Below are 22,261 nucleotides of genomic sequence, written 5' to 3'. Positions count from 1 at the left end.
ATTGGTTGTAGCAATTAATTGAACTCGTTAACAAGTACGAGAAGATTAAACTACTTGCTAGAAATGCAATTTCTGAAAGTGAATGCCTTTCATCAAATCATAAATCTTCTTAAAAACGACAAATTTTCATTTTGTTCGCGAACAAAATAAATCACTTTGAAAATAGTATCTAGATATTGTTTCTCTTCATTAGCGACTTTATGAATTGACAAATTTTGCCAAGGTGCAAACCCTGGACCTCCCGAGTTCCAGAGTTCTCCGTTACGCATGAATTACCACTTTTTGGTCTCGCGTCGTGCCAGTGTCGGTACACAATAATTTGTGGAACTGTTCTCTATCGACTGAGCTACAGATATTGTAGTCTACATTTTAAAAATTATAGATACTCCATGGTAGATGGTACGCACAAATCTTGCATTTGCATGGTTATTGAATGCAAAGAAGCTTCTGTAGTCTTTGTCAGAGACGTATGGCCTGTGGTGTAATTATAAACAAACGAGCAAGTAGTGTGTTGTTATGGATGTAGGAGCAGTTAAATTTTATGCAGTTTGAACATATCACCTTTTTAATATGTCACTTCCAGCAGCCCTTGTATCGCGATTGGCGAAGCGAGGTTTAATTCAAGCTCAAAACCATCCCACAGGTATGTTTTACGTAATGTTGAATTCTTCCTCTGTCACTTGTATTGGTCTTGTTGCACGTAATGCACATTTCAAGCAGTATTTCATATACCGTGTTTAGAGATTGGATATGATTTGTATTGTATAAAATTGCTCAAGGTAAAAGTATCAATACGACAGTCTACTTTTACCTTGAGCAATATAGGACACTAAATTAAGTGCATTTGTTTTTCGGTTACCATAATGGGGTGGTAATAGACATTTAACCAAAAATTAGTAATGTTTAATTCCCAAAAGAAATATAAGATAAGCAAACAAACAAAGAAACTATTAATACTATAAATGACACTAGTGCCATGAAGTTCCCAAAATGAATTTCCGAGACTGAAGCATGAAGCCATTAAAATAGGGAAACTTGTTTTAAATTAAATAGAGGTTTCTCATCTGACATTCCATTTGCATTTTTGTTTCCCCACTCTAGCTACATGGCCAGCTTATTGTGTCATGCTGTCCTACAATGCTGAAAGATCTATATAAATCACAAAGTTCTCATACTCAAGTGTTGGGTCTAGTAAGAACAGAAATACCAATTTTCAAATAACTTTGGCAGTATGTTATGTTGTGTGGATGTGTGCCAAAGAGATCCAGGTCACCACATACAGTTGTTCCCTGCTGTGTGTAAGATAAAGAATAGCCCATGTTACAAACTACTAATGTGTTAAGACTTTGGTGTGTATGTGAAAACTTTTCTCAACACTCCAGCACATCAGTCCCAAGTTAAGTAATGTTTTCAAAGGAGAATAAAATGGACAGGAAACATTTTTAGGTGATGCTAGTAGAGTAAATAAAGTAAAAGTTTTAACATCATTCTCTGTATGCAGTTGTGACCACTGCAGCCCCTGTGGTAACTCTTCCAGCAAATTCAGAAGAGGAAGAAGTTATTGCTGAGGATTATGATAACCAGAAGAAAGACACCATTAACAACAATGTGAATGATTCTGAGTATGTGGATGATTTCATGGGAAACCTAGAGAAAAAGTTAATGGTAACTATTAAGATTTTTCATGACATTACAATTTTAATCTGTGATAAACTTAGCCAAAGCTTTATTATCAGGTAAAATCTGAAGGGATGCTGTATGGCTGACTGAAAAAGAGGAAAATTATTATGTTGTTGGGAGGGTTGTGGAAATGGTTATACCATATTGTGTGATACTGTCCAGTGTCCAGTCATGAAGTTTTACAATAAAATATCAGGGTATTGTATAGGGAAAGAAAGGGATGGTGTATATGAATATTACAGTGCACCCCTTTGACTTGAATGAGGCAGTGTTGAGTCAAGGCAGCGTAACTATTATATCTGTTATGAAGGAAAGTACATTACAAAATTTAGGTAATGTTACTTTAGATTAATTTTTTATATTTTGTTTTTTTAGTTCAGTGTTCAAGAATAGAAATCAACCATTTCAGATAACTTAGCATTAATATCACTTGTTGCTATGTACACTTCTGTTAGTGCTGTGATGTCAAGTAACCTAAATATGTGATTTTACAAGTTAGAACAGATTATTTAACAGTCATGAGTACATAACTGTAATCAGAAATATTTTATTATGCCACAGGGTTATTCTGGTTGTCCTAATAAATATAATATCTACCATGAATGCACAGCATACTGTGAAGAGAAGTGGGAACAGGGTTTTGTTGAACCTGATTCAGTTTACATGCACAAGAAACAGAGAATGCTGCTAAAATATCCATTGCCAGAAAATTGGGTTGAAGTGTATGATCCTGGCACGTAAGTTACATTTGAAATTGCATTGCAGTGTAGTTCATGTTTGATTTGGATAATTTTCCATATTTACTTACATAATTTTTGTATCCATTATTGTTTTTTAAAATGGTTTGTGTGATAATATTCATAGTCTTATTTGCTTACAGTTGGCTGGTTGACTTGACTGTCTGGTTCATAAGTCCTGTTACATTAAGGTTTATTACCCACTGTTGCTGGGAGCATGTCTTTGTCTGACCCATGAAGTTGGAAAGGATATAATCTCACTGTCACCCTCTGTTTTTGTATAGATGTGGATGAAGCCACTTGTAGTTTGTTTAACTTTTAGTCTCTCAGAATCTTACAAGGTGGAATTAGAGAAAATATGTTTAAATTTATTTACGTAAGTTAAGTGTTGGTTAGACCAATGTTGCTCTCAGTTCTTCCGTTTTATTGCAGATATAATTTTTATGTACATGAACAAATGCAGACTTGGGGATGGCATTAAAAAAGTGCATTCTGTTTGGACATGGCATCTGTGTTGAAGAAATCAAAGTAATAGCCCATGTGCATTTATTTTAACTGTGACCCTGAATAGAAGAGACTTCTTTGATGGATTTAAAATTATCCAAGTCTTCATAAGTTGGTGGACATAATGATTGAAATGTAGGAGTTTTGATGGTGTGCAATTAATAGGCATTGTTGTTGTTATATCATCATCATCATCATCATAGTAGTGATTTTTATGAAATAAACTTAATTTGTGAAGGTATTGTATAATTTGTGTGTTTAGTGGTTACCAGAAACTTAAGGCATATTAAACATAAGATACATTCAAAACATTTTTTGGGCCCTTTAGTAATATGGTACTGCAACTGAATTAATGTGAGTGAAACATGCACAATACTTGTATAATTATAATTAGGTGCCAAGTTTATTAAAATATATCAGAGAAGTAAAAAATGTTATGTAGAGCTTCATTTAGACCCTTAAATTAAATTTGGAGAGATGGATTGATAAGAATACCAACTAACAGATGTATTTTGTATTTTCTTAACACCACTAAATGTGAGATTGAAAAAAACAGTGTAATTATTGTAATATTAAATTTCCAGTGGTCGCTATTATTACTGGCATACTGAGAGTGATGCTGTATCATGGCTGTCTCCTCGACATCCTCGTGCAGTTATCTCTGAATCAGCTGCACATATTCGTGAGGAAATGCACATGGCTGAAGTTGATGATGATGATGAAGACGATGAAGAAGAAGATGATGATAAAGAAAGTGACATGGATGATGATGGAGAGGTTTGTTTTTATAAAGGAATGAGAATGTTATTACATAATAGCTGTAAAATATGTATGATTACAGAAATTGAATTAGGTAATGACTTTTGCACTGTCTCTAACACATTTCTAATGTAAGAAATCTGGCTGTTTGGTAAATATAAATTGTAATTTTTTTCCTTTATATTTGCTTGATTATTAAATGAAAATTGATGTCAGTTAGCTGTTTCTTCCTTCTGGTATTGCTGCTGTAAGAAATTAATTTAGATGATACTTCTTAACAATTTACAATCTAAGAAATGTGGGTGTTTTCTCATAATTTGATACTCTGAGAAAAATTTATACAACTCTTAACATAAGAGTAGCAAAAATAATAAACTAAAATACTACATGGCTGTTAGTGGGACTTCATTCTGGGCTGGGTAAATAGTTTAGTGACATGTTAGTGTAGCCTTAGCAAGATAAATGTGCCCTGATCCCTGTGAGGAAAAGGTGGGTTGTGGGAACTGACGGGCAAGGTGCAGGAAAGTGAAACAAATGAGGAGAGACATTTCTGTCTCATTTGCTACTTAGTCACTTTGTAGTCTCCAAGTCCTTTAAATGTAATTTATGTGGATTCCAACTTCTTCTTTTAACAATCCATAAATTCATTAAGTTGCCATTATTTCATGTTAGAATTTATGGATAATTTTCACAATGTACAATTAAGTATTTCTGTTTTGAACCTTGAAATGTGCCATGTACATGGTGAGTATGTTTGTAATGCTTACTAACCTGCATTGTGCTGTAGGCAAGTGATGAAGATTCAAGAGAAGAAAAGCGAAGAGAGGAACAGGAAAGAAGAAGAGAAGCGAGAGAACGACATAGAGCAAAGGGACGCACAAAAGTTAGAGACAATGACATTGACCCAATGGATCCAGCTGCATATTCAGACACACCTAGGTAACACCATTTACTGTACTCAGAATTGCATTAGTTTGTATAGTGCCTTGTGATAGGATAATTAATGATGGTTTAGGAAGGATGTGGATTGAAATAGTCATATCATATTTAATGAAATATGCAAGCATTTGTGTGGACTTATTGAGGAAAATCATGGAAACAAAGACAGTCTCCTTGTTAGGATTATGTTTATTTTTATTTATTTATTTATGGTTTATTTCACAACACTCAGTTGCTTAGAGCAGTGGTATTCAACCTTTTGGTTCGTGTACCCCCAGATATAATTTCTCTTCAACTTTGTACCACCAAAGTTGTAGGTGTATAATTCAAGTTATACATGGTATAAAATCTACATCTAAAATAAACTAAATAAATTACATTACTGATTATTCAGTGTTTATCATAAAATAATATATATATATTTTTTTTAAATTTCACGAACCCCCTAAGATGTCTTTGCGTACCCCCGGGGGTACACGTACCCCAGGTTGAATACCACTGGATTAGAGTGTATAGTGTCAAATGAATGAATATTGAAGGGTAAAGGATGTGAATTTAAGGTGTGTCCTGTCATTGTTCTGGAGGGCTGACTTAGATTCAGTATGGTGATCTGCTGAATATGAAACAGGCATGAGATATGTGAAATGATTCAGATGTCTCTGTTAGGATGGGGCCTGCTGTCTTTGTAGATAGATTTATATTTTTCACTTGACAAATATCCTTTTGCATTCTGGTTCAAGACTATGCTAAATGAGTTACACCCAACTTCCAGCTGATTTGGTTCTACATTACTGATTGATAGCTCTGTTTTTTGTTTTTATTATTGCAAATAGGTATGTATGACTTATTTTTGTAGAGGGACTTGGTCTACTGGTTTGGGGAAAAAGAATGAAGCAAAAACTGGTGCTGACACAACAGCAGCGGGACCCCTATACCAGATGCGACCTTATCCAAGTCCTGGAGCTGTGCTTCGAGCAAATGCCAAGAGCAAACCTCATTCAGAGAAGACAAAAATGCATCCAGAACTACCACCGAAGTAGACATACAGTATGTAAATTCGATGTCGGAGCTTAAATTGCACATCATTACGACATAAGACAGGAAATATTAGCATGTGGTTATTGCATACGAATTTGGTGTCGTACAAACTGCATTTTATATCCCTGTGGAACCAGTGTTTTATGAGTAAATACAGTCGCCTTAGTTAGAGTTTGAGAATTAATTTCCCCTTTTTAAAATTAATTTTACATTGGTCACAGATACGTGTTATAATATGAATGTGGTACTATTTGTATTTCATTATTGTTTAATTCAAGTAGTATAAATGGAGATATTTCTTTATTTATGAGTAATTTAACAGGTCTGTACTAAATTCAAAATGTAAAAATTATTTTTAAATTACATGTGCACTAGACATTAAATTGTCTGCACATTTAAAAATTTTAAGGGAATGGATCAAAAGAGAAATAAGTAAACTCTGTTTTATTTGTTGGAGGAAAGTATTAATGAATATTGAAATACCAAACAGAGTTTTCTAAATTTAAGCTGGGACATAAACACAGTTATAGTTTTCCAGAAAGTTTTGGGGTTCTTAGAACACTTTATTGGTTTATTATATTGTTAACTGCTTGTCCATACTATCAGGTGTAATAAAATTTGAACTAAGAAATGGATTTTCTTTAAATTTTATGTTAACAAGATGCTGCATATTTTTAATTACAGGATATGGTTCTGTTCTAAATATTGATGGTGAAGTAGAGATGGATGCCATTATTATGGAAGGAAAGGAATTAAAGACAGGTATGTGTAGTATGACTAGTGGCCATCCCAAATTTGTATTTATTATTTTTCTGCCAGCCTTATACTACTGTGATGATTATATGAACATTTGGGGTGGGAGCAACATTAGGTGGTAAAAGAACCTTGCTTATGTGATTTTCTATAAGCCTGTGTTCACTCACACACATATATACACACAGGCTGTGATTAAGTGAATTTTGTTCTTAAGAAGCCATTAAATATAAGCTGTATTTCTGGGGTCCTGGCTGTTATATTAATTTTGTAAATAAATATGTGAATATGCTCCAGGCTCAGTAGGTGCTATAAAAAATGTGGCACATGCAGTGGATGTGGCACGTCTGGTGATGGAGAAGACATGCCATGTGATGCTGGTTGGTGAAGGGGCAAAGCAGTTTGCCAATGAACAGGGGGTTCCTGATGTACCCATTGGACAACTGGTCACAGAATTTGCCAGTCAGTCTCTTGAGGAGGTAAAGAATGGGGGTGTGACTGCAACAACAGAGCTAGGGTATGTAACTGACTTGTTTCAGCTCATGTGTAATATACTGAGCTGGAAAATAAAAGCCCTCAGCACCATACGCATGAGAAATGATTATTATTTCTTACAAAGCTGTGTTTAAGAAAAATCTTTGGGGAATGTCAGGTTACAGAACATCACATGTAGGGCATTATTCATATATAAATAACTCTCTTGTAACAAAGTCCAAAAATTTAGGCTGTGTACAGATACGTATTTACATAGGTGTTTCTACAATAAACTTCCCCCTGACATTATACATGCAGACATGTTGAATTAATTATCATGATGCAAGTTAAATATGAACATAACAAGAAAGTATAATGTCGAAATTATCATGAACTGTATTTATAATATTTATATATGAATCGCTGTCCCACGCCGTAGCCACGTGGTCTGAGGCATCATGCTTCGGACCGGAGATATGGAATGCGCGCTGGTTTGAGTCTCGGGGAAAGAAATTTCTCATGAGATTTTCGACCGGTGTATGGGACTGGTGCCAACCCAGCATCGTGAGGAAATTGGAGAGCTACGATGGGTAGAGTAATTCGGTCATGAAAACTAGCAGTGGCTCTGTATCTAGTTGGATGATCATTCACCTCTGCTTAGGCATGTGAATGTGAGGCCAGTGGCCAGCTAGTCAGCTTTGGCTCCCAGAGGGCTGTCACGCCATGGATTATTATATATGAATCAATATGAATTACAACATATTTATGATTAAAAATAGAGGGTGATTTGCAAGTAAGTTAAATCAGAAACAATGATAAACAATATATGTTGATTTATTTTTCCCCTTAACAGATATGTGAAATACAAATACTCTCAATTTTAATGTGCAGTATTAGTGTATGAGCAGAGGGGATATACAGACCTAATATACCAAAGCTCACTCTGGATATTACATACAATATATATATGAAAATATTGATTTATGCACTTTTTCCTGTTATCTGCAGAAACGTAGATAACTTGCACTCCCAAAATACATTGTTCTTGGCTTTAATCTTTTAATTTATTATTGATTATTATGGTTGCTTATTATGTGTTTTTATCATGGAATCACTATTTTACATTCTTTCTATGATTTCAATTTTCATGTGTTTTGTATATTTGATGGTGTTTTTATTACTTGTGTTTCTTTTCATCCTCCTCCACCACCTTATTTTTCTTCTAGAATTGTTTTCTTTTTATTTGAGGAATAGTGTTTTTATTGTTGTTCGTATGAAACTAAAGAACATTTTCCAATTTTTGTTGTTATCAGTTTCTTCAGTATGTTGATATGATTTTAAATTCAGCAAAAAACATAGCCTCCTTTGAGGACACTTTCTCTATATGGGTAAGTGTCAAGACTGATTATTTGTTTTAGTTTAATTTTTTTATATATGTACTTCAGTTAAGGTTGTATAATTTTGTTAGTGTTAGTCTGTTATAGGCTCTCTGCTGTTGGCAAACACTTCAATGATAGATAAGATGTACAGTGCATTGTTTTTTATACTTGGTGTTGGACAGTTTTGAAAATTTTGACTAATATCTTACAGTTCCTATGTCTGTAGTTATATTTATGAAGAGCTTTGCTACAGATATCCGAGTTTCCGAGCTGCAGATATGATACAATTGTTGAACAAGGTTTCATGGTTTTTCCTTGAGTGATCACATATTATGTAATATTCTAGCAGGACCACCTTGATTTTAATAAATTATTTTAGTAATGAGTTTTTTCTGATATATCAGTTCTTTTCTATTAGTAATTTTTAAAGTGAATGATTGGGTCATGCATTTTTTAATGATGCAGTTTCAGAAGCATAGGTCATACAGTATTAAATGAGGTGGGTGAATGTTCATGAAGATAGGGATTATATGTTCATGTGATTTTTGTACAGGTTGTGGCGGTAGGATTTGATCCACGTATGGCAAAAATAGCTTTGCAGCATCACTGTGGTGATGTGCAGAAAGCAGTGGAAGAATTGGTAACGCGTGGTGGTATTATTGACGGTGAACACTGCAGTGATGGTAGGTGATATTTTTCCTTGTAAAAATTTGCTTTATATGTAACACTAAGTTTGGGGAATTTATTTATTCTTAAAAAATATTTTTTTTATTAAAACAGATTCAGACGATTTAGAGGATCATGCGCATGCTGATGTGAAGGAAAAGACAGGTGCAGGCATGCAACCTGATACAAAGCAAGAAGACCGAGAGAAGGAACGCCTGGCATATGAGCGTTTGGCTGAGGGCATGCCGACCGAAGAAGATGATCATTTGGATTTAACTCTAGAACTTGAAGAAACATTTTTAAGGGAGTATCAGACACTTTTAATAAACCCTTGAATCACACATTGCTAAGTAAATAGTCACAGATACAGTAACTCTGAAATACAGCTTAGAAACTAGAGGCCAAATCTGAGTGAAATCGCTACCTCCTGATTGTAGTCAAGACATGTCTGTGTAATTACAGTGTTTCAGAATGCCAAGCAGTTGATTGCAGTCCAGATCTAACACAGGAATGTAACCAGAATATTCTATTTTAATAATATCATTGATAGCGTATCTAATATTAATTTTGTATGTTGTATGCCTCCTAACAAAGTCGGAGTAGACATTGTCTTTCTTAGAAATAAAATTATTTTTTTCTGGTTGTTTACTTTATTGAGTAACTGTTGCATTTTATTTGTAATTCCAAAGTGGATATCTCATCTCAAAGAGCAAGCACCCCTTCCCCCCCACTGTTTAACTCTTTTTATGTCAAGAACCAGACTTATTTATTTTTGTATTTCTATTTATGATATCCATTTATATAAAAGCGTCATTGTTGGGTTGAATTTTCAATAAATGCTAGTAGTGTTAATTTTCATTTATATTATCAAATACAGAAATTATTTTCAACATGATGGTTTGTTTAATGCATGGAAAGGGTTATGGTAAGTGGTACGTCATTTCTGATGTGACAGTACGTTGACGTTTTGTTCAAATGTTATGAAGTCTATGTTCATATTTTTTAATCACCATTTCTGTTCTATTTAAACTAACACCGTATTGTATAATATCATAAACAACGTAACTTATGCCCACATAGAGATGTTTACATGATGGAGAGGGATTTTTTTATATAAATTAGCCGTAGTTGGTCAGTTCATTGTGTTCCATTGTGAGCACTGTTTTCTTCAGAAGTATTTAAATTTGATGGGTACTTTGGTAATGTATTCAGTTCCTGGCTGATGCTTGAGCCAGGAATTACAACAGATCCAGGAAGAGGATTGTTGTTTCTCTTCTCCTCATGTTGGGATGTATTACTGACTTCGGGTTCTGTCTGGTTCTTCTGCTTTAGCCGGTCACCTAAACAGCATTAGGACATTTGCTGTATGCTGTATTACATTAATACAAGTAATATAATTATCATGTAGTAAGTTAAATAATATAAGAACAAAAATAATAGATAGCAATCAAAGCTGTGTCTGATCTTCCAAAACTTAACCTTTATCTATGGGAATAGGAGATTTAATTTCCATCTTATAAATTATGTTTTTACATTCACATATTTCATCTCTTAACATATTAAATCAATTGCTTGTTGTAGAATTTTGTGATATATTACAAAATAGGTGCTGAATGCGTTGCATGAAACCTGAATTAAACACAAAGTTGCTTTTGTCATAAAAATTCTCTGGTCTTAAGAATAAAGAATAATTAACGCCATTTAATTTAAAAATAAAAAAGGAAACCAAGAATATAATGGAAAATAATCTTCTTTAATATGTATTGTATTTTGTTCATATAATTTTCTTCTATGCTGTGCTTCCTGTAACTGATTTGACCAGGAGTCTCCATGTAACAAACTTGAAGAAATTAAATCTTTTCCCCCATATTATGTCTTATGCCTACTAGCAAAGCAACATTTCAGGGATCTGGGTGGAGTTTGGGCCTCCCACCACAGTTAAACTTCACGCCCCTTAATAACTTTTCACAACATGAACATGAAAAGTGTTCACATACCTGTTTCAGTAATTTAAATTTAAAATCATTTTGGATGACCCTGAAATGACCTTTTTATAGTAGTTCTTACTTTTATATTTTTATACCTTTTCTTATTTAGTTTTCTAGATATTATCATTCAAGGAAATATATATTGACAAAATTAATATTTACAGTCAAATTTGGGCTACTTGAAGGCAGAAGATCCCCTGAGGTTTGGGGCACAGGCATGAACTAACCCCCACCCTTGCACCATTATACTTAAGCTCCTGCCTGTATGGATTTCATACTAACTTTACTCACCCAAAAGCATCTTCTGAATTTTTATTATAGGGGATTCAAATGTCAATGATGCAGGAATTGCCAGCAGGGTTGTGAAAACCATTGTTGAAAACCAGAATTCGATCTGCAACATAGATGTCAGTGTAGTACAGTGCATTTCATTTCAAACACGGCCCTGACTACAATAATATTTGTAAGCTTTGGTGACATCAATAAAACAGAACAAATTAGTTGTATTTTAGTTTTTATTTGTTAGGAAGAACATACAGAACAGTTTCAGAATGTCCACCACCTCAAAGACACACAAATACTTCATGTGTCCCTAAATGTTATCAGGTGGTGTAATGGTGTACTATTCAGTATTGCTTTGTCTGAATACACATTTCTAAGTGCTTCACAAACAGCAGCAAACACTTTTTATGCAAAGTAATGTTTGGGAATGAACACTTTCTGCTCCTCCTCTTATATGGGAGGTTACTTGATCAATTTTAGACACTGGTAGGACTCCTTGAATGAGTGATGAGCCCATCACAGGTCCTATACCTATACAAGACAGCACAATATAGAAAGACATGGACAGACATCTATGCCTTGAGTGGGATTTGATCCCAATGTCCAAGTGAACAGGACCCACATTTCAGGCCACATGACCACTGTGATCAGCTCTGCTGCTTCATAAGTATAAGCAATTGAGAAGAAGTTTGCCACTGTACTAACCTTCTCCATGTCATCACTGTAGAGTGGAGTTTTGGTTGAAGCCATCTTTATTCTCATGAAGAACATGTGAAGCATATAAATACTGTAGGTCAGACGGCTCATAGGATGGAAAAATTTCCATGACAGGAACTTATTCACTGGACCTACAGCAATACAGAATTTAATCAGTCTTACATTTGTACATACTTTATGTGTAGCCTGCATTGTTTAGGTTTTGTTACATCTGTGTTCTAGGTTTTAGAAATGAATTTGTGTTGGTATAACACATCATTTGAAATAGTATTATTATGTGAAATGCTATTACCTTACAGAGGTGAGCAGAACCTCAGTCATGATTAAGTGAACAGTCTGCTTAAAAGTACTATGATGGCATTTGTCTGGAGAGAAACAGTGAAATAATTAAGGAAGCCAACCTGGATGAATCAGATCCAGGAACTGTTATATTCAATATGGAGGAAACACAAGTACCAAAGGGTAGATTAAATTTGTATACGTTTAGTTCTTTGTGTGTGCAGACAGCCACAAATAACCATTTCATTTAAGTTGACCTTGAATCGATTAATCATTCTGAATATGAGGCTATGAAATCTCTTTGACTGATAGAATTTTTCTTTGATCTGCATACAAATATGCAAAATTCAGTAGTTTTTACTGTAGTTGATCAATAATCACATTTCTTCCCTGTACATTACTTGCCTCCATATCCTGCCACACAGACAAAGATGACCCAGGAAACTCCCATAGACCATATTGGACTTGAAAGAGCTGCATATACTTGAAACTTCATACTATGAGAATAATTGTCGTCTTGTACTATTTCATGTAGTACGAGGATTGGAGTGAGCAAACAAACAGCTCCCAGCAGCCAACCAGCAACTAAGACTTTCTGCAAGACATATACCATTAGTTAGAAAATATGTTATTAGATTTCATTTCAGTATGATACACTTAAATAATGAAGAACTACAAACAATAAATCTCTTCAAAAATTTTGTAAATATAAGATGGAAATACTTTTATTAGACTATATGACTTTTTGTCCTAATGATTCAAATTAGGCTTAACTGATCAACCATGCTTTTTCATTCACTTCTACTTTCTTGATAGACATTCAATACCCTCGTGACTGCAACACCTTCCCAATACTTCCTTTTAACATCAGCCATTACTGTCCTGTAGTTGATCAGAAGAGGGAGCCATGGTGGCTTAGTTAGTATATTGAGTGGTTATGGACTGGACAACGGGTTATTTATCCATGATGGGGGCAGAGGATTTTTCCTCTAGCCTCTGCATTTTGTACATAATTGCATTTTCAGATATAAGTTCTCTGATTCTCACCATCACCACAATTGAAATTAGCCTCAGCAGCTGAAGTACAAATCATACTCTTTTCTATAATCACTACCTTCTTTGTTTATAGTAATATATTTAAAGGTATAATAAAATTCAAATTAGATGGGTTACTGCCCTCGTGCCATATAGATCAACAGTGGGCTAACTTTCCATTAAGTGTGACATGTTTTTGCTATTAGAAATTTACTGAGATCATGGAATAAACAGAAGTGTGAGTGCATATTGGTTAATTTTCAATTTTAGATCTTTCAGTTTTTTCTCTGGTATACTGACTAGATTCAGCTTTCCTGTTCTACATGCATGTTATTACCTTTGAAAGGTTTCTTCTTTTTCCAGCAGCAGTGTCCTTCTTCCATTGGATGGTGTGGAAGAGGCAATAACCCAAGCTGATTCCAATAAACCAGGGTGAAGCTCGAGTATGTGTATAGTAGTAATTTGCATTAATAGGTTCCCCTTTGAGAAAACTATTAAATAATACTTATTAGTGTATTTTTGTATGTAACAAATTGGTTGCTTATGTATTGCTGTTACCTCATGGTGGAAGATATTTTTTTGCTACATCAGAGAAGTACGAGGTTTTCTTTCCAATTTAAGTTTTTGGTGATGTAAACACAGTTTAGTGGTAAGTGAGTACAAAATAAAATTAATGAAACAAATAGCCTGTTTAAACACTTGTAAGTGGTGTGTAGTCATGGTGGCCACATTATATTGAGCCGTAAGTTTACTTTGAAATTGAAGATTGATACATATCCCAGTAGACACTCTGGACAATGTCAAAGGTCTTCTATTATGTTACAGTGTGAAATCTAAATCACAGACTCAAATATATGAACAGTTGATCATCACTAATAGTTATTCATTTACTGACACTTATAACTGAGTAAGTATAGATTGAGCCCAACCCATGACATACACTTGTGAATGTAAATACTCAGATACACTTACTCTGTAATTTCATTTCTATGGAAATACATCTGCAAGAAGCAGGTGACAATAGAAGCTGCTGTTACCACCTGAAGTAAAATTAGTCCAATTTTTGGTCTCTTGACAAGGGGCAGAAGCAATAGAGGAGACAACAAATATAGTTGCATATCCACACTCAGGTACCATGTTTCAATTATACACTGTGGATGAAAGTGTTATCATATGAAACATGCAGTCGTATGATGATCTTCTTCTTATTTATACCCTTTTTGCTTCTATGTGGAACATAGGGGCCTCCTTTCAGAGGTTTCTTTGATCTGTCTAAACATTTGGTAGGACTCATTGGATGAGTGATCAGCCCATCGCAAGGCTTCTACCTGTACACAGGATAGCACAATACAGAAAGCCGTGGACAAACATCCATGCCTTGGATGGGATTTGAACCCACGCTCCCAGTGTCCAAGTGCACAAAGCCCGCGCCTCAGACTGTGCAGCCACTGTGACCTGCTGTATCATGTTAATTGTGTGACAGTTATTATGATGTTATTTATATAATATTTAAATTTGTAACCAATTTCATTTACTTGACTCAGTAACCAAGTAGCCAGTGTTTTGGAGGAACATAATGCCTCCATCATCTGAGTATATTTCTCTGAAATGGTGGTGTCTACCAACAGTTTCACATGGCATCACAACCCAATACCAAGACCAATATCAAAATCATTACTGCCATCTAGATCTAATATAGCTAAAGTTATAACTGATAATCTATGGGATCTTAAGATGTAGATACAAAGAATTAGACATATTAGTGAACAATATTTTTTTGCATCATTTATCTCCCCGCCAAGCCTTTACATACCATTTCTGACGGATTAATGTAGTTCTGGAGGTGCAATATTGCTGTCCACCAGTTGTTTTTGCAATATGCCACTTCAATCTGGAGGAAGCTGTCCCAAAGAGGACCAGTTGCCATGTGCAGGATGATACCCGTATACACAAGAATAAGTATGGCCATCATAGGTGTTGTCCTGGTAAGAAGAAGATTTGATGACGAGTGCAATGTGAGATATATTTCTATTCTAACATCTCTCCTGAGCAGAATTATGGCTGACAGTAAAATACACTATCACTCTGCTTATTGTAAGCGAAAGTCTAAGTTCAAAAATATGAACAGAAAGAAAAAACATGAAAAGGATATGGACAACATGAAGCTCAGATGTAATGTTAACTCTTTATCATATGGGAACACAGAGTTTACAGCTGTATTATATGGCTGCCAGCTGAACTTTACCTTTGGTGTCAACAGTCCAGCAATATGCTGGTCCAACACACAGCTGGATCATGCATAAGCTGTGTCACACAGTCAATAAGGGTTAAATATCAACTGGTGCAAACAATTGTGGACATTGACCTAATGAGATGGATGAGGGGATTGTTGTAACATGTTTGTATATCCTCATATAAGGATCCCAGAGTAGTACCCGTGATGTTATTATCCAGATCTAGTCTGTCAGACTGCTTCTGTGAAACAGGAGCAAGTAATTCACCTGCAATGACAGATGCTGGTTGGCTGAAGGAAAAGGTTGTAAGCAATTAGAATGCATCATATACAAGTATCAAATGAACTAATAATGCAATGCAATCACTTTCACAGACTGTTGTGGTCTCATAGACCTGACCCAGGTACTTAAGGATTAAAATTACATTTTAGTAAGCAGTTTCAAACAATAGTAATTATCTCAATTCACTTGTGTAATGAAGTGGTATTAATGCTTTTACTGAACTATCCCTCACCGCATATATCGATGAAGGAAGTAGATAAGATAATTGAAGTTCCTTCCTCCAGTCATCATGAAGATGTAACACAGCAGTGTGCCACTTATTAAGAAGAAAGTGTCAACAGAGAGCACTCCACTTAATATAAAAATATGTCCCCAGTCTTTGATCTGCAATAACAGAACCAGTACAATGAATCAGTTTCCAATTTTAAGAAATGAGTGCAGTGTGCTTACATAATTTATTTCATCATGTATTCTTCTGTGCAATCCTGCCAGCATGCTCACTTACACATTCCTTCTGAAACTTCCACATTTTTAGTGATATTTTTGGTGTATATAATGCTTTAGTAAATTTAATTATCAATTTGTTCATTTTTTCTTATCAGTGATGATAAAGGATAACATATTATGTTTATCACTTTATGTTTAGTTTTGGGTAGGTTTGATTATATTGTTATAGTTCATGTAAAACTATAATGTGACAGTTTGTAACAATGGCATGGAAGTGGTATTCTGAGAAGGAAAATACTAAAATTCTATGGACTATGAAATGGAATGGTGTTAGAAGGGGAAGTTGCACCTGTTACATAATTTTTTTCTGAATTAGTACATAGTATAGTAATGGCAGTAGGTAACAATTGAATCAAACAGGTAAATTGAACTGAAACTAAAAATACAACATTATCCTATGGATGAGTTGGGCCCTTCATGTTTTGTTGTTGTTGTTGTAGTCTAATACTTACACTTTTTACAGTGTCCAGTAAATTAACTTCAGGAGAAAACATTTCTGTAAAATATGCATGCCCCAAAACAACCCAATTGATAGTCAGGAACCGTATGCCATGCAGACAGTGGAGCGTATTATCAGAATGATCTGTGTTCAGGAGTCGTTTGCCATTTGTGTACCATGAGAAGACCACCAGACTTTCTCTGCGACTCCCTGCATAAACAATTTAATAAAATTATCTCTTTCTGAAATAAAACCATACTGCAGTTACATCCATCTTATCAATATCACTGCTGTTTCTTGCACATAGTATCAGAACTAGAACTTTATTAGGGCTGAGCTTTGAGGAAATAGCTAGTGATTGTTGACACCTTTGTGTGATATAACTTGTTTTAAAAAATGAGACCCTAAATTCTTAGCCATTATCAAAGAGTCAGTATGTATGGTTTACTGGAAATGTCTTATCTAATTTCACTTTTTAGAGTCATGTAACCATTGCATCCTGTGTGGAAGAAATGCTACTACCAAAAGTTAGGTTTGCTTTAAGTTAAGTTTTGAAGTTTGGATATCAAGTGTTGTTTGATGCGTTAACAAACTGTGAATAATTAGTGCAGGGACTTGACTGTAGTAGACCCACCTGTACATCATATCAAAACGTATGTAAGTTAAACTTAAAATATGTTTGAAAATGCTTGAAGTAACAAGACTTACATGGATCCGTGACAATGAGATCATATGCAGTGCTGAGAACACATAGCAGGCCAAAGAAGCTGAGAATTATTCTGAAAATATTAAAATTAATTAACTTATATCTGGTAAAATTTCAAGGTGTAAAGTCTTTTGTTATTTTGTTAAACCTCAAAATAGCACTTTCAGAATTTTGGTTGATTACTTTTGTGTTTTAATTTTGACACTCATGACTAAACCAGTGCATTTAAATTCATTAATAATGCAACATCTGCATTGCTTATTTCCTGCCTTGTTAAACTTACATTGCAAGCCAGTCAACTGGTAGAAATGGCCTAGGTCCTTGAATGTGACATTCCAGTGGATTCACATTTACAGTGTAATGAAGTGCAGTGGTAAAAAAATCCTCGACATCAGCAGCAACACATGAAGATGGCACACATATTGCCCACTTAAATGGGATTGCTGATGGTAATGATTGTGCCTGACAACAATTAAATCATGTTGATGACTGGTTTACATAGATAAGAATTGTAATTGACTCAAATCATAGTTGGGTTTCCTATAATATTATAAGCATGGGAAATTGCAAATGGTAAAATAATTTTTATTCATATTGGAAGTTATATAAGATCTAATCAAAAAGTACTGAGGCCAAATTAATATTTCATATAAATTCAAATATGGAGAGTGATAGCTTTAATGCACATATCCTGCCATCTTGCTGCATATGTAGACATTCTTCACTCATTTATGGTCAGCATTTAAAATCAGAGTGTTTTTGTCAAATATCAATTTAATGATGTTCAAGAATACAGGACAGTTTCTGTACATTATATCTTATAAAACATCAGATGTTACCTGAAATCTACCTGTTGATGCAAGTAGAATTTAGAAATGAACAATGAGTTAAAACAGTATTTGTGTAGTGGTTCTATTATTTGGAAGAGGGGCAGATATCTGTTGAAATTGATGAAAGTCTTGAGCATCTCACAATGAATCAACAAAGTGGCTTATTACAAAGTTACAGACAATCGCTTATTTGTGAAATGACTGAAGATGTGGGACTCTACTATGGCTCATGACAAGCAATTGTAATTAAAGTTTTGTATGTAAGGCTGTCAGCCAAGATTGTTCAACAAGTTCTGAGGCAGTAGCAGAAACAGAACCTCTTTTCTGTGGCTTCTGACATGCTTGCAATAACCAATGAAACTTCTTTAAAATTATCAGGTCATGAAACATGGATTTGTGGTTATAATCTAAAATTAAGTAGTATTTATCACAATGGAAATATCTTTTGCCACAACTGAAAGAAGCAATCAGGTATGCAGAGAAACCAAAATGATACACAATGTTTATGTTGACTGTTTAATTCTGTAAAACAGATTGCAATAATGGTCAGGATTAGCATCTTTAGTGTGAATATAACTTGTCTGTTAGCTACAGTCACTGAAACTTCATATTAGTAATGAGTGAACCATGTAATCAAATGTCTGTGCTATGTTTTCATCCTGTTTCATTGTTAATATGTAAATGAATCTGATGGCATGGATCAACTATTCGTCCAGTCCTTAATTTAAATTGACTTGGAAGCCCAATGTTCTTTCTTTCTTTTTTCCTTCTTCTTCTTTTTCTTTTTTTACCATATAGTGTTACTAAATTGTACCATACCTCATATGCTGGGAGGTAATGTGTGACATTCATATCTACTGTCACCATGCAGTGCTGGCCCTTGAATGATCCCCAGTCCTGGTTTACATTCACCTCCAAACATTCATCATAGTTTCCCAAGTGAAAAATGGAGCCCTCCAGTACTCCCTCTGGGAATTTTGTAGATGAATCAAACACTGTGTAACATAAGTGATTATTATTTACAGTGGTAATTTATCCATGCTAAACCTTTTGTTGTGGCTCTAGTAATTCTGTTGTTTAACATTATTTATTGTTATTTAAAAGTAAAGTAATTCCTTGGACTAAGTATCATACCATGAAAGCATATGGGAGGAACAAAAGTAAAGTCCCATGCAATCTACTGAATGTTATGTCTTGAGTAGTTAACAGATTTCATATTTGGGTCATCCTGAATTCAAATGTAAGTCAGATCAACTAACCTGACTGGATATTTATGATTTTGTCCTTCCAGAATAGTACCTTAAATATGTTATGACTGTTTCCTTCCATATCCTTCTCAGTACATTAATCATCCCCTCATTTGACACTGTCTAGTATGATCTGCTAACAATGTTGTTAAATAAACCATCCATATATTCTTAACATTTAAGTTTTATGTATGAAACTAGTCAGTGTCTCATCCAATATGGCAGGAGACAGGGTAAGCTCTAGAGTTGGTCCAGATGAAACAGCAAAGAGAGAAAAAATATTGTTTCTGCTGGGATTTGAACCTAAGTCTACCAGGCAACAACCATCAACTTTACTAAGTTCATTTAATTCTAAGTGGCAGGACAGTATAAAGTATTGGACTGTGGATGTTCTGCATGTGTGTATGGAAATTGTACTGTAAGAGCCCTAGACATATCAGAATATTTTAAAAAGTACAGGACATTGTAGGATGGCAGTGGCTTGGTTGAAGAACACAAAACATCTTCTAACTTCCTATTGTCCACACTTACACTTTCTTATTCAGGAAAAAGGCTTTGACCATGTCAGTGTTGACCCAATTGGAAGTTTGATGACAGTAAATCTGTTGCTAGAAATTTATCATTTGAAATATATTTGTTAAAACACTGCATTGTGCTGAGTTAAAGCCTTACATTTTCATATGTTGTGGGGGGCACAATGTTCATCCACATTCTCAGTCTCAAAGCTTTTCTTATGATTAATAGTCAATACCTTCAGTACGCTCATTTCTAAAAAGTTGGTTGTAGCACTTTCTTCATAAAATATGTAATGTCAGACTGTCTCCAGAGCCAAGTTCCTCATTGTAATCCTGGCAGTAAATATTTTCTATAGCAGGGAATAAATGCCACTACAAACTTTTCAGTCACAGGTAAGCTTTGTATTTTAGGGGGCTTGTCACATACTAATAAAACATTCATTCCTTGTGTCATTAATTTGTTCCTTGATTACACATGACACTGTTGTTTAAACCTTATACCCTGTTAGTCTTGTGCATTATTTATCTTTATACATGAAATTCTATTCCTGTTCACATTCTCTTAAAAGAGCTCGTTGTATTGTGCCTGACAAGTAACATTCAGGTATATTTTAATTGTAATTTTAATCCTAAATTCTTGAACTCATGCTTATGTACTCCATCACTGATCCTGTAGCGTTCTTGCTTAACTTGTATTATAATGAATAGTTCTTACTTTTCATAGCCCATGGTGATCCCTGCAGTAAGTGTTCAATTGTCATTAGAGTATGATTCTTGCATAGCTCATTCTTCACTGCATTTAAGGCTGACAATGGTATAATCCTGTTTAAAAGGTAAAAATTAAGATAACATTTGTATAGACTGAAGTTATTGTTTTCATTTTCGTAATGAAAGGCTTTCCAGAAGCTTGGACAAATGCTTACCATAACTTACTTTACTTTTAGGCTGACATTGATTATTTTAATGTTAGTTAGTTTAAATTGACAATCTGAAGCACATTGCAATCTATCATTGTTGCAAATTTATTAAAACTAACCAATTGTTTCTACAAATTTGCTACTTGTAACATGCTGCGTGTTTCTGTCTTTTTAAATTCGTTTGTTTTGAGTTTGAATACAATGAAATGAAGTGCTGATACAACCTAACATGCAGTGTAAGTCAATAGACTTCCACACAAATTGCAGTGCAGAATATATGTAATTTGCTACAATTCTGTCGCTTGTACGACCGAAAATCTTGGCCACGCGATTAAACAATAACGGGTCACTGGATTTGTTCACTGCCAAATCCTCCATCAGCAAACAATACTAGTAACAAGAACACGATTGACTGGATATCACTTAATGTTATAAAGTATAAAATATAAGTCTCTCCTATGGTAATGCTATCTCATTTTCACCTCGTGGTCTCTGTTACAGACATTTAACGAGGCATCTACCACAGTAGCAGTTACACAAAATGCACGTATCAAGCACTGGTGTCATTAAAAAGGTATTACCAAAATTGATGTTAACTTCCTTTAAGTTTTGTTTCAATCTGTGTTTGGCGTAGAAGCAGGCGCTCATAAGAAAGATTGCTGAGCCGACTTAAAACTTAATTCCAGTCAAATTATTAATATATTACAATTTGAAATACTTACTGCTTTAGATACTCCATCTTCCAGGTGTCTTGATGCTAAAACCCATAAACACTATCAGTAATGTCTGTACCTTACGGATGGTGAAATTAAAAAGCTAAGGGATCAGAAAATGACTTTAATTTCTTGAGGTCACAATTGCAGGACAGTACCCGCTGACAGTACCCTATCTGTTGTCTCCAATGTCACACAGCCAATGCTTCTACTAATTCATTTCCTTTCAACTTCTAACTTATGACGTCTGAAAGTTGTGTTTGTTGGTTTTCTGATCAGATAATTTCAAACAGTGCTAAGCCAAGGTTATTTAGTGCTTAACTAGAAATACAAAGTTTGCCTGTCGTTATGTAAAGTAAAATAACATCAGTATAAAACTTCGTTCTGAAATTAACATTGTCATTCTTGACAGTAACTAGTTGAATTCTTACATATTCAAGACATCGAAATAAAATACAAGTAACAGGAAAAGATTTTAAAGTACTTTATTTGCAATTTTGATGTAAGATGGTTGCATAACTAAAATACCAACCTCTAAGAATACCACTAACTAACTAGATGGCTTACAAAAATCCGAAGGTTCATCACCGAATTAACCAAAGCCCTTCACCGTGGACCAACAAAATCTAGTCTTCTTCAAC

General features: G+C 34.5%; 3 protein-coding genes across 3 annotated transcripts; 2 read left to right on the top strand and 1 right to left on the bottom strand.

Moving 5' to 3' along the window:
* Window positions 1-297: 297 nt before the first annotated feature.
* LOC147872820 (polyglutamine-binding protein 1-like) lies at window positions 298-5,659 on the top strand. The gene is made up of 6 exons (XM_087355580.1): window positions 298-643; window positions 1,502-1,665; window positions 2,242-2,417; window positions 3,506-3,698; window positions 4,468-4,619; window positions 5,476-5,659. The coding sequence occupies exons 1-6, from the start codon at window positions 571-573 to the stop codon at window positions 5,657-5,659; spliced, it is 942 nt and encodes a 313-aa protein (XP_087211706.1). The 5' UTR covers window positions 298-570.
* Window positions 5,526-9,577, top strand: LOC147872819 (isoaspartyl peptidase/L-asparaginase-like). Its single transcript, XM_087355581.1, has 5 exons — window positions 5,526-5,666; window positions 6,342-6,419; window positions 6,708-6,927; window positions 8,817-8,946; window positions 9,044-9,577. The coding sequence occupies exons 2-4, from the start codon at window positions 6,380-6,382 to the stop codon at window positions 8,827-8,829; spliced, it is 273 nt and encodes a 90-aa protein (XP_087211707.1). The 5' UTR covers window positions 5,526-5,666; window positions 6,342-6,379; the 3' UTR covers window positions 8,830-8,946; window positions 9,044-9,577.
* On the bottom strand, window positions 7,703-21,830 carry LOC147872818 (nose resistant to fluoxetine protein 6-like). The gene is made up of 15 exons (XM_087355578.1): window positions 21,792-21,830; window positions 21,630-21,664; window positions 20,706-20,812; window positions 19,048-19,223; window positions 17,682-17,860; window positions 17,401-17,471; window positions 16,706-16,902; window positions 15,979-16,130; window positions 15,044-15,212; window positions 14,203-14,381; window positions 13,568-13,721; window positions 12,601-12,790; window positions 11,905-12,047; window positions 11,209-11,311; window positions 7,703-10,269 (listed from the first exon to the last, which is right to left on the bottom strand). The coding sequence occupies exons 2-15, from the start codon at window positions 21,644-21,646 to the stop codon at window positions 10,067-10,069; spliced, it is 2,040 nt and encodes a 679-aa protein (XP_087211704.1). The 5' UTR covers window positions 21,647-21,664; window positions 21,792-21,830; the 3' UTR covers window positions 7,703-10,066.
* Between the last annotated feature and the right edge of the window lie 431 nt (window positions 21,831-22,261).

The sequence above is a fragment of the Zootermopsis nevadensis genome, unplaced genomic scaffold, assembly GCF_977971745.1.
Source record: "Zootermopsis nevadensis isolate Lab colony 2312 unplaced genomic scaffold, Znev_1.0 Znev_ptg000024l, whole genome shotgun sequence".
In the NCBI taxonomy this organism is placed as follows: domain Eukaryota; kingdom Metazoa; phylum Arthropoda; class Insecta; order Blattodea; family Termopsidae; genus Zootermopsis; species Zootermopsis nevadensis.
The sequence above is the reverse complement of the archived record's forward strand: the minus strand, read 5'-3'. Positions and strand labels throughout refer to the sequence as shown.